At 40.6% G+C, this 17,284-nt stretch overlaps 1 protein-coding gene across 14 annotated transcripts in view; it reads left to right on the forward strand.

Annotated features, from left to right (window-relative positions):
• The window catches only part of KALRN (kalirin, RhoGEF kinase), a 515,157-nt gene that overhangs the window by 343,610 nt on the left and 154,263 nt on the right, over positions 1-17,284 (forward strand). For 13 of the 14 annotated variants that reach the window (XR_001875782.1, XR_001875783.1, XM_017820865.1 and 10 more), the window contains exons 17-26: positions 900-1,118; positions 3,982-4,131; positions 5,075-5,189; positions 7,776-7,891; positions 8,480-8,602; positions 10,984-11,166; positions 12,231-12,349; positions 13,566-13,632; positions 14,450-14,559; positions 16,794-16,863. Coding sequence is in view for 12 of the 14 variants with exons in the window: in XM_017820865.1 (XP_017676354.1) it covers positions 900-1,118; positions 3,982-4,131; positions 5,075-5,189; positions 7,776-7,891; positions 8,480-8,602; positions 10,984-11,166; positions 12,231-12,349; positions 13,566-13,632; positions 14,450-14,559; positions 16,794-16,863 (1,272 nt within the window). In the remaining 2 variants the exon portion in view is untranslated. The remainder of the gene's footprint in view (positions 1-899; positions 1,119-3,981; positions 4,132-5,074; positions 5,190-7,775; positions 7,892-8,479; positions 8,603-10,983; positions 11,167-12,230; positions 12,350-13,565; positions 13,633-14,449; positions 14,560-16,793; positions 16,864-17,284) is intronic. The other variant, XM_017820855.1, reaches the window with a different exon arrangement.

Genomic DNA, 17,284 nt, shown 5'->3' on the forward strand with positions numbered 1-17,284 from the left:
GAGAATTTGTCAGTGGCAGTTACAAATGGGATGTAGCACAGAGGAGTCTTTGAGAGATTTTAGAGCTTCTGTTCAGAAGATTACTGGACTCACTATGTCTGAACACAGTTACTCAAGAGGCTTTGAAGGGACTGGGGCTATTTTACTTTCAGCAGGCCACAGAGGGAAGTGTAGCCACCACTTGGTAATTCTGAGAGGAGCTGGTACAGGCTGGGGAATGGGGCAGTCAGGAATTCAGTCCTACCTGTAAAGTGGCCACTGAATAAATTGGGTAACGGTGGAGAAAATGGTTTGACCCTCCCCAGTTCTGACCTTAAAGGTAGCACAGTCTAGTCTCTAATGTGAGTGAACTGACTTTCAGAAATGTATCTTCATGATGTAGTTCATGCACCTTAGTAAGACATCTCCATATCTTCTGGGATAGATGTTTTCACACACAAGTAAAGCTGCTGCTGCCAGGTAAATTGCCTGGCAACAGTCAAATTAAGGTGATTAGGCCCATAGTTTGCCAACTCCTTGTTAGGGTTCGCTTTTGGATCTGCAGATTGTGTGGCATGCAATCAGCACTGAGGCTGGGTGAGAGCTCAGCACAACAGCTGCCTGCTCTGGGATGACAAAATGGACCCACCAGGAACCCCACCCCAGGTTGCCCAAGGAGCAGTAGCTGATCAGTGGAGCTAACCCATCTTAGCAGTGCTTATGTGTTCCAAGCTCTAATATTGTGTTGCAAATATGTGTGAATAATTGAAACTAAAATGCTTTGCAGAAAGTAACTGTTAACTGAAGGTAACTCTGAAAATATTTCACTCTCTCGCATCTCCATGCTCACGCCTCGCCTCACCTTTCTACCATACATCTGGCACATCTGTACGACCTCTCTTTCCTCCCCTCATACACAGTCCCTCTTTCATGCCACTTCCTTACAGAAGACACACCAGAGTGCCCTGCAGGTCCAGCAGAAAGCCGAAGTGTTGCTCCAGGCTGGACATTACGATGCCGATGCTATCAGAGAGTGTGCTGAGAAGGTGGCCCTGCACTGGCAGCAGCTGATGCTGAAGATGGAGGACAGGCTCAAACTTGTCAATGCCTCGGTGGCCTTCTATAAAACCTCTGAGCAGGTGAGCAGTGTTGTATCTGGGCCATAGCAAACCTATTTCTGAACTAGTCTAAATTCTTTCTTTGGCAAGTATTGTAACAAAAAAACCCAAACCAAACAAAGCACAACCCCCCAGGGAAAAAAACCCAAACAACAGCAAGCAAAGAAAACATGGACAAAAGAAAAGCAGCAAGTGGTTTGTAATAACTTTCATCTTAAAATTTTCAGTGAAGCAATGTAATTCTTGAAGTTGTTTCTTTGGAGTTTTTTTCCAATTTTTTCCACTTTCAAACAGCAATAATTTTTGAAATCCCACCATTTTTGTTTAAAGTTCTCATGATATCAAACTTAATTTTGCGGAATATAAATCTGCTTTTACTTGAGAACTGCTTGCAGTAACTGCTTGTTACTTTGTGAGCAGTACTAGCCAGTGTTTTCACTAATAGTTAAACACCACCATGCTGAAAAAGATGCCAAGATACAAAGGGATTTCTCTTAAATCCACTTGCAACACAGATAATTACAGCAGTAACCCATTGTATGTTAACATTCCAGGTGTTCACGAATTTTAAAACACCTTCCAGTTGGCTGCTGGTATGGTGGGATTATTCATCCCTTGCACAAACAGGTGCCATTTCTACTGTAGTCAGTGAGAATTAGTGCCTCAGTGTGGCTACTTGAATAGCCTGATATAATTCACTGCAGTCAGGCAGTTGGTGTTAGCACGGACATTGCAGGAACCTGTGGTTTTACACAAAGGGCAGCAGCGATTGCCATGACATTTTCTGTTGTTATTATCATCACACAGTTAGTTCCTCAATTAGGGAACCAGACTTGATGAGATTTTTAACACAACTAAATATGTTATTAGGGAAAGAACTTGTTTTTCCTTAACATCAGGTTGTTGATGATCCTTGGGCCACTTTTTGGTGTCATTTGTTTAATGCATTTTTAAGATTAAGATGAATTAATTCCTTATAATGAATGTCTTTTGCTCTGAAGAGTTTCAAACAGATTTACAGTCCCTGATGAATTCAAGATCAAAATGAATTACTGCTGATGGAGCTTTGTGAGAAATGAAAACCATTGAGGGATTCATTAAAGCATTAGACAGTTAAATGTGCTGGCCAAAACATGCATAGCCAGTAATTTATCAATTCAGTCTCTCTTCCTGTTTCCAAGTCATAGACAAACATACACTGTAGTGCCCACCAGTTCATTCATAAGTTGTGTCTATTCAGCAAATGTTTAGAGCAAAGACCGTTCAGTCCTTAAATGCTCATGAACTCACTGCTGCAAGTACTCTGTCATCCTCTCTTGGGCTGCACAAGTGATCTACAGTCCTTAAGGGTCTGCTCCCTGACTGGATGACAATGGATTGAATGATTTACTGGATCCTGAATTCTCTGAGTATCTAGAAAAAACAGCTAAAAGGGTGGAGAGGCTGTCACATCCAGCTGAACTTTTTCACGCCTGTCTTCCCCAAGCCTATTATGTTCTTGATGTTAGTGGTGAAGCCCTGGCTTTCAAATAGCCCAGTTTCTCTCTGACTTCATTGACAGCCCACTTTACATTCACTTCTCTCGTCATCTTAACAGAGAGAGGATATTTATACGTTCAGGGATGATTCTTTATGGAAAGGTGTGGATCCTAGGCAGTCCATTTACTTTCATTAAGTCACCAAAGTCCAATAGAATGTCAAGGTTTTCAAGAAGTAAAATGCAAATGCTTTTCTATGCCTAAATAACACAAGGGGTACTTGCTCTCCAATAAATGTTTGAGAGTGAATGTTGGCTTGCGTCCAAACAAGATGATTTTAGATTGCCAAATCCATAATGTCCTTGCATAATGCATAGTGCACAAGCCTGGCAGCAGGATCAGTTGATCATTTCACTTTAACTCACCAGTTTTAAAATGGACTTTGATGTTCTCTGGAATGGTGGGTGATGCTGGACTCCAGACTGTGCTCTTAATCATGTGGGGCCATCGGAATTAAAACTGTGTTCCTATGAAAGTTGCAGGAGTAAGCAAAAAAAGGATGAACATGGTTAGCTGGATCCCTAGCAATAACTGACTGGATCTCGAGTCATCTCAGCAGGGGACTGTGTAGGAAGAGCCCTCTGGGAAAGAAGGGGAAAGTTCCAAATGTTCTGGAAAACTTCTGCAGTTTTTCCAGTGCCTCCATGAGCCACTGAGAGTATTTTCAGGATCCGCAGCACAAAAGACTCAGCTTTGTCTGAGGCCACTGCATAATTTCCGGGATGTGTTGGTTTATTTACCTCATTCCTACTATTCTACCAACATAGAAGATACATTCGTGAGCCCTGTAGAGTGGAACATCTGCATCCACCTAGGCTGTGACACTAATTTAATATTTATTGGTTTCAATCAGTCTTTACAAAAGCTGTATAGGGAGCAACTACCATGCAGGCAAACAGAATTAATTCCAGCTTCAGAAAAGTATTTAAGCATGTGTTTTTCTTTAAGTATGTGCTAAGTCCCTTGACTTAGGTAGGATTTAAACACATCCAAAGCATTCTTCTATAATAGGGATTGTTTCCTGAAGGATCCACTGGGTCTGGACTGATCTATGCCTTGATTCAACCTTTGTACTCCCCCCCATTATCTATTAGAAGAGAAGAATGATTTATCAGCAGCCTTAAAGCAGATAAATTTTATCCCAAACAGTAGAGATCCCTATGGGTAAGAAGAACTGCTAGATCATTCTGTCCAGGGCCTGTTTTATACCCAGGTATCCCCATGCTGTGGCCCATTAGCACAAAACATTTAGATTTGAAATATCATTGGTCATAGACTTTTACTGAACATGCTCCTCCTGTTTAGATTGTAGATAACTGAATTGCTGTGCTCTGGATGTGTTTCAGGTCTGCAGTGTATTAGAGAGTTTGGAGCAAGAATACAGACGGGATGAAGACTGGTGTGGAGGTCGAGATAAACTTGGACCAGCAGCTGAGATAGACCATGTCATCCCTCTGATCAGCAAACATCTGGAACAGAAGGAGGCTTTTCTCAAGGTCTTGTTTTAGTTCTTTAATAAATCAGGAAAACTCTTCATTAAGTAGACAGGTTAGAGCAGTGTTAGAGCAGGTAAGTTTGAGAGGAGGTTCTGAAGTGTAATTCCAGTTCAGCTACTGGCTGGCTGTATAAATCCCAGGCCAGTTTTACTTTGTTATAGCAGGGGTAATAAGCATTATCATCGGTGCCTATTTCAGAGAGATGTCACTAGGACTATTTAGGTGGTATTTGCATTGCACTTGCAGAATGCTTCTTGTTGTGCTGGTTTGAAGTTAGAATTCTCAAAATTGCATTATAAATGACAGGTATTACTCATTATTTTGGTGTTGGCTTATACAAACCATCCAGCATTTCAAATTGTGTCCTCCAAGCCAATAACTGAAGAACTAATAACAACTGAAGCAACTGTGTCTCTGCAAGGCAGCACTAGGACGGAGACAGAGATTTCTTCCTGCCTTCCAGGTGCTGCTTTGTTAAGAACTGTGCAGCTGACAGGCTGACAAGTGAACTGTCAGCCAGCCTTTCACCTTCCACTAAAACTGATACACAGCATGAAACTACGCTTGCTGTCCAGGCTTAAGTAATTATGCCTCTAGATTGTACGTTTTTTGAAACAATTAGTACTTTTCTTGAGAGATGGGTTAGGTTTGGTTAGACTGAAAATGTGTGAGGTACCAGTTCTTTACAACCAGTTGTTTTATTATTGTCATTAATTCCCTTAATGTATAAAATGAGCCATTATATTGAAAATTACTTATGTTGTAATACATTTATGAGGCTGTTAGTTTATTAGCTGAGTTTATTGACTCTTAGCTGAAGGTCTCATCCTCCCAGATGAAAGAGAACTTCTCCCTGCAAAATAAGCAGAAAACTCCCTTGGGTGCCTTTTGCTTTCTTTGCTCATCCTTACTGATTCTTTTTGGTGGGGGCTGTTTTTCTTAGGCCTGTACACTGGCCCGAAGGAACGCCGAGGTATTCCTGAAGTACATCCACAGGAACAATGTCAGCATGCCTGGAGTAGCAAGCCATACCAGAGGGCCTGAGCAGCAAGTGAAAGGTTGGTGCATTGGTGCAGTGACAGCACTGAAGGTTTTGTTTGCTTCCCCCTCTGCTGTCTGCTCATCCCAAAGTCTGTGCACATGCTGAGAAGGCACCCTAAGTTTTGCCATATACCATCACTAAATGATGCCTGTGCCTGACACCTTTAGAAGGGATCCCTCCTGTGCCAGGCAGGAGTTCTTACACAGAACTGGCTGCTGCAGGTGGTAATGGGGGAAATAGGAAAGGTGTCTGAAGCACAGGCTTCTCTTGTCAGAAGAGTTTGTGGAAGGGACACTGCACCAGCCCCCATCATGCAGGTTGTTAGCTGAGATCATCAGACACTATTTTGCCTCAATATCTAAAAATGCATAAACAAATAAGCATATATCAAATACATAGTCTGAATGCATCCTGTTGCTGCTGAGCACTGGAAAGTAATGAACCCCAAACTTGTTTGTCCATAGGATGGATCTATTATTTTGTGCCTGGAATTCTGTTTGATGTCCTACTACATCTAACAATCACCAGCAAAAGTACCCACCTCCTCTTATTTTCCTTTGGTCAAAAAATCGGCATTTACAATCAGATGATACATCTGAAATGTCTGAAATTCTTCTATTCTTCTGTTTAATTAATCAGTTGTTAATCTATGGCAAGAAATGCTGTGAGGTACAGATAGGAATTAACAAAATAATTCTGCAGAAATAAAGCATTTTTGATATTATTACTGGCTTCCTTAAAAGCTGCAGAAAGCTACAGGTTAAAAGCAGTGCAGTCATTATATATGTGAAAGGGATAGGAACTTTAGTTATAAACAGAAGATGAAATTGGTGCTACTGAAGAGGTTATTTTCCTTTCTCTCAATACCAGTCCTTCAATGTCAAGATGACTTTGTTCACCCACTGCTGTGTCAAATGCTTGGCATTGTTATGGACATTTGTTCCTTACAGTTGAAAATCATGGGAAAGCTAATCAAGCCCTGACTCAGCAAGACCTTAAATGTGCACCTGATATAAGCTTGTGAGTGTTCCTCGTTGAGCTTGTTTGAAATTATTTGCTTATGTAAAAATCAGCTTGTATACCAGTCCCTTTCTAAGCCAAATACGTAGTTCTTGTGCCTGGTGACTCTATCCACAGAAAATGTTTGAAGTGGACACTTCAGTTTAGAATAAAAGCATCATCTATTAGGATATTTATTGTGCTTCCAATGCAAAGTTACTAATACGGAGTAAAAATTAATTTTATTCAGAATAAACCATTGATGCAGAGACCTGATCTAGAGCACCTACGACAAGCTCCAAGTTGCCTTTGTCACTCAGATCAAGTTCTCAATGTCCTCAGCAGGCACTAGGCTAGGTTTTGCAATTAACTTCAGTATTACAAATTTTTTGACCGTAGTCAGTGTCACACTTGCACATGGAGAGGGGTACATCCAAATCTGTTTGCCACCTGTGTTGATACATAAGCAGTAAATATAAATATATTCAGAAAGGTCTTAGGGTGGGAGAGGTTAATAAGAGGTGCAGTAAATGAGTCACTGTAAGGGGTTGAGAACCTGCCTCAGCGTGCGAATAGACCAGAGTGCAGATGCTGTCCAGGCTGTCTGTGCCCGAGCCCCCTCTGGGGGCTGCTCTGCTGTGGGGCAGAAGCAGGGGCTGCCTCACCTGAGCTCCATCCATAGCCATGGATGACACATGACTCAGCTCAGTTTAAATAGAAAAACTCAAGTTTAACTAAGGTTTGTGTTAGCCATGTAGTATAAATCTCTTGCACTCTCTCCATATTGTCTTTTTGGTTAAACCCATGGTGCTTTTTCAAGAGTTAAATGACACCCATTTATCAAGTTGATACAGTCTGTCTGTGCTCTTTTGAAGCGGTTTTGAAGGAGAACATAGGTGTCCTAGACTCAAAGGAGTAGCAGATCTCCTGCAAATCTCCTCCTAAATCTGGGTGTCTGTCCCATCCCCACCACATAGAAAGCAGTTTAGAGGACCAATGCCAGACCTCAGCCCAAAATCACAGCCCAGGAGTAGCTGCATGGGGAGCACACAGAGGGTCTCCAGGCAGCACAGCTGTAAAGAAATCTTACCAAAGTAGGGGCTCAGGTCTGAATTAAATTCAGTCATGACCAAAGCTCTAATGGCAGAATAGGCTTTGGTGCCAAGTGCTGGGTAGCCTCTGGCCAGAGCAACAGATGAGGCAGTAAAAGAACAACTTCTCCTATGTCAACTGGTATCTGACTCCTGAAATAAGTAACAGAAGAGAACAAAAGGACTAGAAATCATATAACCTGCTGTATTTACTGGAGTAAATCCCAAACTTTATCCTAGCATCTTGTCCTTTACCGGATAATCCTCCTGCAAACCATACTTTCTTTGTGGTGGTTTTTTGAGTGCGTGATTTGTTTGGTTTGTTGTTGTTGGTTTGGTTTTAAAGCAGCCCCTTTGAATCAATGCTCATTTTTAAGAAGTACGATATTGGGCACTCTTGCTCTCGGGAATGTGTGCACTTGGCAGAGTGATTAAATTCAGCTTTTTATGGCTTATTTCTGTATGCACTCAAAGAATCACTAGTCATGCAGGTGTTTTCCTTTGCCCTATAGCCATTCTGAGCGAGCTGTTGCAGAGGGAGAACCGGGTCCTTCACTTCTGGACCCTGAAGAAGCGGCGATTAGATCAGTGCCAACAATATGTTGTCTTTGAGCGCAGTGCCAAGCAGGTAGTGTAAAAACCCCACTTTGCCTTTCTCTCCTGGCAGCGTGTAAATATGTCCTATATCTATGTAGTGCCTCTGTGTGGGGTTCCTGTTGCAATCTCAAGTTGTATTTAAACATATTTAAACACTGTAACTTTTGAAAATGTGACAAATAGAGATTTTTTTTAAAATACAACTAAAGATAATACCAAAACTGAACAACAAAACTCAGTATTTTTGCTACCTCGGATTAATTTCTGTATTTGTTCATTTTTTTGAAAATAAATACAAGAGCAAACTTGTTTTATGGAGCTATTACTGAATGAGAAAACTATCTGTGTGAAGATTTATCTGTATACAGGTAGAATTCCCTACACTCCTTTTTGTCCTAGAAAACATAGAGTATCTTTATGTATCCTTTCCCACCTGCTTTCATTACTTTTTTCTTTATGCATGCTCCTAGAAAGTATTTCAGTATACACAGTATTAAGTCCCAATGGGTTTGCTATCCTTTATTTGGCAGGTTTGGGTTTTTTTTTGCCAGAGCATTAGTTCTTGAAATACAAAGACTATTTGTTTTGTTTTTCCTTTGGTTGTTTTTGATGTTCACAGGCCTTAGACTGGATCCAAGAAACAGGCGAATATTACCTCTCTACTCACAACTCCACAGGGGAATCAGCAGAAGAAACTCAGGAACTCCTGAAGGAATATGGGGAATTCAGAGTACCTGCCAAGGTAAACAGTGATTTTAATCTAATTATGCCATCTACTTCAGTCTGTACTTATGGTTCTGTTTCAATGCCTCAAATCTCTAGTAATATTCTCTTGATTTTATATTTTCCTTCTAACATTCCCAGCCCAGAAGATAAACGTCTTTTGAGAACTGTGATCTTTCATTTTTAGTAAGACACAGACATAAAATGGAGGTTTTTTTCCACCTTGGTCAGTACTGGTTACAGAGAATTTTTATTCTGATCATAAGGAAGAGAAAGTTCATTTGTATACAGAGCCACCTAATGAGACATACTCTAATTCCATCATCAGACAATCATTCCAGAATGGTATACAGCACATAATTGTTCTGAACACATCCAAGGTCATGTTGGATTCCTGGCCTCTTTCTTCTGTCATTGGGACTACAGTTTGCTTCACTTTTTCCAGCTGTGTTGCTCACAGATGATCATTTATCTCATTAGAAATAATCTGCTGATCCCAACAAAGTACTTGAAATAGATGAGTTTTAAAACTCTGGGGTGAACATTTTTGAATAGAAAACTGCATTACCAAGAATCTATTCATTTATATGGAGCAATTCTGGGAAATCTGGTGGGGTTTACAGAGGAATGGTGATTGGATCTGCTTCAGGCAAATTAATTCAAACCATAAGTAATTCGTAGACAGTGAATCCACGGGGGTATTAGCAGTCACTGATAAGGATGTGAATTGCAAAGTCAGACTGCAGGAAGACCATGGCTTTGGTATTATGTAGCTGTATTTCACTGTGTCCTGAAATTGATCTGTAATCCTTAAATTCCTCATTAGGCTGTCCATGCTTCCATGGGTTTGATTCACAGGCTTTGTGGTGTTCTTGTCTCCTCCTTTTCGCTTAGCTTGCATGTTTCTGAAAGTGTTAGACAATTAGCAGTGGATGGAAGTTAATTTTATCAGACAGGGACATGTATGACACTCTTTTAACTACTTCTGAACTCTAACCACCCATAATTAGTCCACCTGAAATTATATTCCAGTTCATAACTTCCATAATTTAATTTTTATCAGAATAATCCACATTCATCCTGAAGTTTCAAAACTATTTCAGCTCTCGACTTAGCCTCGGATTGATTTTTATACCTTGTTCCTATTAACCATTACTGGCTGCTCCTTACAATGACACATCTAGTCTTGCTCCCTAGGGCTGTCATAAATCACTTTCCTACTGCTGACCTAGGACATTTTCACTGGCATGTGCAATCTGGTAAATGCGTGTCATTCCCAGACTGATGTTATACTCAAATTAAGCTGTAACTGAAAGCCTTCCTGATACAAATAACTTTCTGGCCAAACCAATTATTTGGAATGCAAAAACACCAGTAGCCTTTGGGAATGAAACACACTTTAAATATGACAAGAAATCAGATTTTTACATCTCCATACCTACCCTTGCTTAGATACTCAGTTTGTTAGGATGACCTCTGATCCAGCTGTTAATTTATTATGGTGGTGAAATTTCTTGAATTTAGTTTTGGGTTTGAAATCTGCTAGATATTTTTGGTGTGACATGCATTTGTGGCCAAATCACTGATGACAAGTACCTGACAGCATATCTTGCTTTAGGCATGGTGGAAAGTCCTCCCCATCTGAAAAGAAACTTGCCAGTACCTCACTTCCTGGGATAGACTTGGAATTGGAGCTAAAGTTTAAAACTGGGTTCCTTGTGCCAGTTTTGCACAAAGTTCCTCAACATGGAAAACCATTGTAACTGTGGGACATTGAGAGCATAAGTGGAATAGAAAAGACCTCTGGAAGGTTTGGGGGCTCAGTGTATTTTTTGGAGTTCAGGCATCTTTTAGTTGGTAATGTTCTAACTGAAACTAAAATACTGATGGAGGCTTTTATAGTAGACCATGAATTTGGATTTAAATTCTGTTTGGTTTTGAAACAAAGTCGTACTGACTCAAAATCACTTCTTGGGCTAATAAGTGTATTAATGACCTGCCTACACAGATCTGCAGAATGACCCAAGTATAGACTCAGAGTAATTTGGTGTATTTTATGAGGTATGATTTTTTAATCCTGTCTTCTGCTCCAAGGCTCACAAAAAAATAAGCTTTTGGTTATAGGAAGGAGGCATGTCTAACTTCCAGCATGTCTTCCTTGTCTGTATGTGCATGGTTTCAAAATCTTGACTTTTTCTATTTTCTGCAGCTTCATAAGTGTCCTTATAAAAATGTCTTTAAGTTTTACTGGGCAAAGTTTTTAAGTGTCTGATTCTGTATAAGATGAAGCACAGACAACCTTTAATGACATATAAAAAAATTGCGAGCTGCTTTTGATTGCTGTGTAAATTAAAAGGAAAGGAAATAATTCAACATAATCAAGGACCTTCTTTTGGGCAGCAAACAAAGGAGAAAGTGAAGCTCCTCATCCAGCTGGCCGACAGCTTTGTAGAAAAAGGACATATACACGCCACTGAAATTAGGAAGTGGGTCACCACCGTTGACAAACGCTACCGGGACTTCTCTCTCAGGATGGGGAAATACCGCTACTCCCTGGAAAAAGCCCTTGGAATCAATACAGAGGTACAGTAAGACCATGTCCTGCTGGGGTTTTATACCAAAGCTGAAAGTCGTAGGGGAAGGTGAAGGCTATGGTATGAATGGTGCAGGTTTCCATGTACCCATTAGAAACACTTAAAGCTCAGCCAGCCTACCCAGCCAAGCTCAGAACTGCTCCTGAAGAGAAAACTTCTTGCTGTGGCAGATGAATGATATGAAGAGGAGGCAGATGGAGATCAGAAAGACTTTCTAAACAAATGTTTGCACTATTTTCCAGGAGACCATAACAGCTCTTGGGAAGGAGGGGAAGCACATTATTTGAGTAAAAGTCTATGTTAATTTTAGTATAAACCATAAATCCTGATCCTGCACCATTATTTTGAGTTAAACTCAAATTTTGCCTGTAAGTTTCCATTCTCTCATCCTTTAACTAACATAAAAATCTGATCCTCAGCCTCACCTCTGAGCTATTTTAGGTGACACAGAGCACACAAGAGAAACAAAAAATAGAACCTCTTGCTGTTCCCTGCCCATAGTATTAAGGGGGAGTGCCAGAAGCAGAAATGCTTAAAAACCTTTCAGAAAACGATTCTTCAAAATTAAGTATCAGAAAGAGGAATAAATTCCCTCACACCCTCAGATGCTTTAAATGTACTGTTCCTTGCAGGCTCTGTGGTTTACACAGAGTTACTAACCACAGCCTGGAAAGGTATTTTCATGGTAAATGACCACTGAAAGTTGGGATTGTCTCTGCAAGGTTCTCTACTTTATCAGGCTATTATTTAGGAAGTCCCACATGAGGCAACTAATTTAGATATGAAAGAGTAAGGTAAAATATAGACATTTTTCATTGATACCTATTCCTAGATAGGAGTAACAGTGAAGACTACAGTGAATATCATAGTTGACATTTTTAAGATGTCTCTCTCACCTTCTTCTCACGGTTGTTCTACTTCTCTCGGAGTTTCCTTCTTTTTGAGATGATATTACTTTTGTCCCTTCTTACCCGTTTGATCTCATGAACATGCTGCACTTTGCTCAACAATAAGATTGCAATGAATTTAAAATTTGTACTTTTTTTTTCCTAGGATAACAAAGACCTAGAACTAGATATTATTCCAGCAAGTCTTTCAGACCGGGAAGTAAAGCTGAGAGATGCAAATCATGAAGTCAATGAAGAAAAAAGGAAGTCAGCCAGAAAGAAAGAGTATGTCCCAAATGCTCACAGCCTGCCATGGCACATTATCTGATAAAGAGTGATTCTACAATATTTGCATGACCAGAACTGACAGACAGTCCTATAATTCCTTCCAGTTGCAGAGCTATTGAGCTAACTCTGCATATGCAGGGTGGAAGTTGTTACTTGTAGGACAGAGAATTTCAGAATATACACGTTGAATTTATTTTGGGTTTAATCAGTAGTTACTTTTGGAAAGGGAAAGCAGTGAGTCAAGCACTTGGATTAACCTTGATATCCTTCTGGCTTTATGTGAAAAGTAAAACGAACAGGAAAAAATAAAAACATCTTTAGATGTCTAAGTATTATTTTAACTTCAGTGATGACTAGAGGAGTTAACAGGGTTTCAGTGACACTTGAAGTTTAGGTTCAAATTTCAGTCAGTATAGAACTGAGAGACCTGGAAATAGTTCATACTAGAGGAAATACTTGAAGAGTGCTTGTTGTACTTAAATCTAAATCCAATATATTTTCAAAGTATTTTGTCTTGATTTTTGTGCAAGAATATTTGGAAAGTATTTGTATATATAGTCCTTCTCAGCCCTCTGAAATCGTCACTATAGCGCCTAACTTTGATAAGAAACCATTTCTGCTTTAGGAAATGTCATTACTCTTGGTCTGCCTGTGGCATATTTTCAAAACATTGGGCACTTCAACTTTGAGGTGCCCAGCCTCAGGCACTACAGATGCCACTGGTGGGTTTTCCAGCATCTGGATTTTTTCTGGTAATATACCAAGCTCTTGAAGAGCCTTCAAAGTAGTCATGTCTCCCAAAATCCATCTGTATTTCCACTGAAGGTCAAGTTTTAGGGTGGCTTACCACTGACTGTCAGCAAAGGTGCAAGTGTTTTTGGTGAATCTCAAGTCCTTACTCCTGGGGAAAAAAAATTTGAGAATCAGTTGGTTATTAAGGATGGGCACGTAGACAGTAAATCCCAACTCGGGGCTGCAGAAATACAACTTAATAAGATTTTATGCAGAAAAGATATTTAGAAAATAAAAGCCCTGCAAGAGACGGGGATATGAAGTGGTTTTTCAGTCATGGAGCTGAAAGGTGCAAAGTAAGGCAGCTGAAGGTCTAGGGTGGAAATGCCTGTATTTACTAAGACAACAGGAGGATGTTTTTCTGTTCACTGTACAAATGCTTATAATGCCCCAAACACCTAAAATACTTTATTTTTTTCAGATTCATTATGGCTGAGCTGCTTCAGACAGAAAAAGCTTATGTCAGGGATTTACATGAATGTTTAGAGGTAAGTTACAGCCCGGGAATTCCCCAGTATTCCCTGGGAGCACGTGTTATCCTTTGCAGTGGTGATGTTCACTTTACTGCACAGGCTGATCTTGGCAGGGTTCTGTGTGAAGGGACCACCATTGGTGGTTTGCTGCAGAGCCATGTCCTGCTGGGAGTGGGAGCTGGGTGGGCAGCAATGGGAGCTTGTCTCCCACTGGTAGGACTGTGCCCTGTTCTCTCCACTCTTGGCTGTGTCTGCACCTCCACAGACACCTGAGTGTGCCTTGATTGGCCAAGCTTTTTTAATGGATTCATGGAGCATTTTTATAAGAATTCTAATCTATTCCTTTGAATACTCTTATGCTAGAGAAAGATCCGGATTTGCACACTCAAATACCTGGCCTAGCTGTACAGCAGGGTGTTCCTGAAAGGATCAGTGATATTCAAGGCAACAAAAAGACTGTATTTCAGTGAAATCTTTCAGCTTTCTTATTCCTGCAGTCAGAAAAAGATTTTTATGTACCTAAGGATCCTGAAGTGGCAAATCTGGCCTATCTTTCAGCTGTTTCTACCTGCAGTATTTGAACACCATCAGGTGGACAGCAAAGACTGGTGTTGTTGACTTGTTTCTGCTTTTTCCTCAGAAAACTTCTAAGTGTCAGCACTTTGAATTTCTCTGGAGACCTTTCTGTAACACTGGAAAATTTGGGTTTTCTTAGCTTCTTTGTTTAATCTCACAGTACATAGTACCCTTGTCAGACTGTGCCCTTGGCAATAAACCAGGGAGATCTATTTTTTTCACTGCATTTATTCTAAGAATTTCTGGTGCCTTCCAGACTTACCTTTGGGAAATGACAAGTGGAGTGGAAGAAATACCAGCTGGGATCCTCAATAAAGAACACATCATCTTTGGCAATATTCAGGAGATATATGACTTTCATAACAAGTACGTTTTCCTAACAGTTTCCTAACAGTTCTGTTAATGTTTAATGACTAAGGAAACCAAAGGCACGTATAGGCACTTGTGTATTTCTGCAGTATCTGCAGAGAACACCTACAGTACAATGCACACAGGAGTGTAAAGTAATTCATCCAGATTTGTAAAATAATGTTTGATTTCTTGTTTTGTTTCTTTTACAAAAATGATTTGCAACTTCGCCTTCAGCTGATTAACAATATTAAAGTCATAGGATACCAGTGCTTTGCCATCCTATACATGCTTTCCATCTCACAGCACTAGATCTAGTCTGGACTCTTGCCTGTCAAAAATATGATCCTGGAAAACATGAAGGGCAAAAAATGAAATTGATGGCATGAGCTGGGTTAATAAGTAGCTTTCCTGCTACTTCTTGGAGACTTTCTGTATTTAATCTGTAACTAACAGTACTCCATTTTATTAAGATAAGACTGCATACCACATCAGCTTAGAGGGCATTGTTTCCATGCTATAATGTGAATGCAACTGCAATTATAAACTTAACATTTAGGGGCGCTGAATCCCACAAGTTCAATCTGAATTACAAATCTGTCTTTAGGTTACACGTCAAAATGTAAATGGTTTTGAAAACAAATCAGAAAATCCTTCCCTGGTCAAGTTATGGGAGATCTTAAGTGCTTCAGCCAGACAAATGTACTATCACATACACATAAATATGGTCCAGCAGAGTCTGCCATACATATGCTTCTGTGCAAGTAGCTTCAAAGCATAGCAGGAGAGCAGATATAAACTACATATTGCATTAAAATTGACTTCCAGCCCCAAAAAAATTCCCTGTCATAGAGGCGAATAGTCTCCTCCCATTTAAAACTATATTAGGATCACCCAATTGCTAGCCCACTTGCCCTCGCTCTGTGGTGCTATATTTTCGTTTTGATGACCCTGACTGATGCCATCAGATTGCTCTCCTTTTTGACTTTCCTCTGTTCCCAGCTGCCATCCCTTCAACCCTCAGTCATGCCCCACAGCTCCTCTCTGCTGTCATTTCTCCTTTCTCTGACACCTCCTCCTTCAGCCTGCTGCTTCTGCATAATCCTTTTTCCTCTAAAACTTGTAGCAATACTAAAATAAATTTCCCCTCTGTCACCTCCACCAGTGTCCTCCACAGCCTTCTCCTTTGGCTGGTGATGTTAAAGCATCTTCCAGACTGATTCAGAATCCATGTCCAAAGAAGGGCAACAAAGCTGGTGAAGGGTCCAGAAAACATGTCTTAGGAGGAGCAGCTGAAGAAACTGGGGTTGTTTAGTCTGGAGGAGAGGAGACTCGGGGGGGACCTCATTGTTCTCTACAACTACCTGAGAGGAGGTTGTAGGAAGGTGGGGGTCGATCTCTTCTGCTGTATGTCAGGTGAAACGATGAGAGAAAATGGCCTTAAGTTGTGCCAGGGGAAGTTCAGGTGAGGCATTAGAAAAAAAAACAACTCACTGAATGAGTGGCCAGGCATTGAAATAAGTTGCCAAGCAAGGTGGTGGAGTCACCATCTCTGGAAGTGTTCAAGAGGTGTCTGGATGTGGCACTTGGGGATATGGCTTAGGGGTGATTATGGTGCTGCTGGGTCAACGGTCAGACTGGATGATCTTGAAAGTCTCTTCCAATCCTGATGATTTTGTCAGCTGGGCAAACAGCATATTCACTTGCTGCTTCTTCTGCAGCCTCTGTTTCACATTTCTCTTTCCACCCAGGCATTGGACAGGGCTCTGTCTTCAAACAGAGATGTCACTTGTGGTACAAGTTGTTGGGAGAAAGTTGATTAAAAAATTTGTATTTTGGGAGTTTACTACTTACCTATGAATGCTGAGTTTTTTCAAATTGTTGTCCTTTGTCCAGTGTGTTGAGTTCAGTGATGGACAGCTGGCAGCCTTGGGCTTCTCTTTTTGTTCTTCCTCTGAACCACTACACAACAACTCTTTGAAGATTCATGTTCTTGATTATCACTTTGCAGCCCTGGACACACTGACTCTCTACTAGGGATTGCCATCTTTTCCTTTCTAGAGGAGTTAGGCATGAGTGTACTCAAAACCAAAGCACACCTTGGCAAGAGGCACTTTTTGCACTGGCAGGATGCTTGATTAGCCTCATAATCAAGATACAAGTATTGATCATTAGTACTGATTAACTCATTGGTCATTCTGCATCTCCTGGGTATTTGAGTGTAACTAATTACTGGTGTCTTCCTCTTTCAGCATTTTTTTAAAAGAGCTAGAGAAATATGAACAACTGCCTGAGGACGTGGGCCACTGCTTCGTCACCTGGGTAATGAGGCTGCTTCTTCTCATTATTTATTCACACTAATTCCTGCGGCACAGATGGAAACAAGCTGGGAATAGGTGCAAGGGTTATGTCCTTGGTGATATTTGAGATGGGGAGCTAGTCTAGAACTACAACTGCTTTGTCCTTCTGTCTCTGGATGAAAGGTTCCTCCCATAACTCCTGAATAGTGTGAAGGCTTTCAGAGCCTCTCTGCTTGTCCTGCACGGACCAGCACAGCTTCTGCCTCTGCTGGTTTCTGTTTAACAGGAACTGATCAAACCAAACCTATGTTTAGGGGTTACATTCATTTCCCTGTGAAAGGCCATAGGAGGACAGACATTAAAAATCTTAATATACCTTCCCTAAAGAATTTTAGTCATGCCAAGAGAACTTTACAAAGGCATGAATAACATGTGTTATCAGT

The sequence above is a fragment of the Lepidothrix coronata genome, unplaced genomic scaffold (genome assembly GCF_001604755.1).
Source record: "Lepidothrix coronata isolate B3197 unplaced genomic scaffold, Lepidothrix_coronata-1.0 Scaffold86, whole genome shotgun sequence".
Taxonomy (NCBI): domain Eukaryota; kingdom Metazoa; phylum Chordata; class Aves; order Passeriformes; family Pipridae; genus Lepidothrix; species Lepidothrix coronata.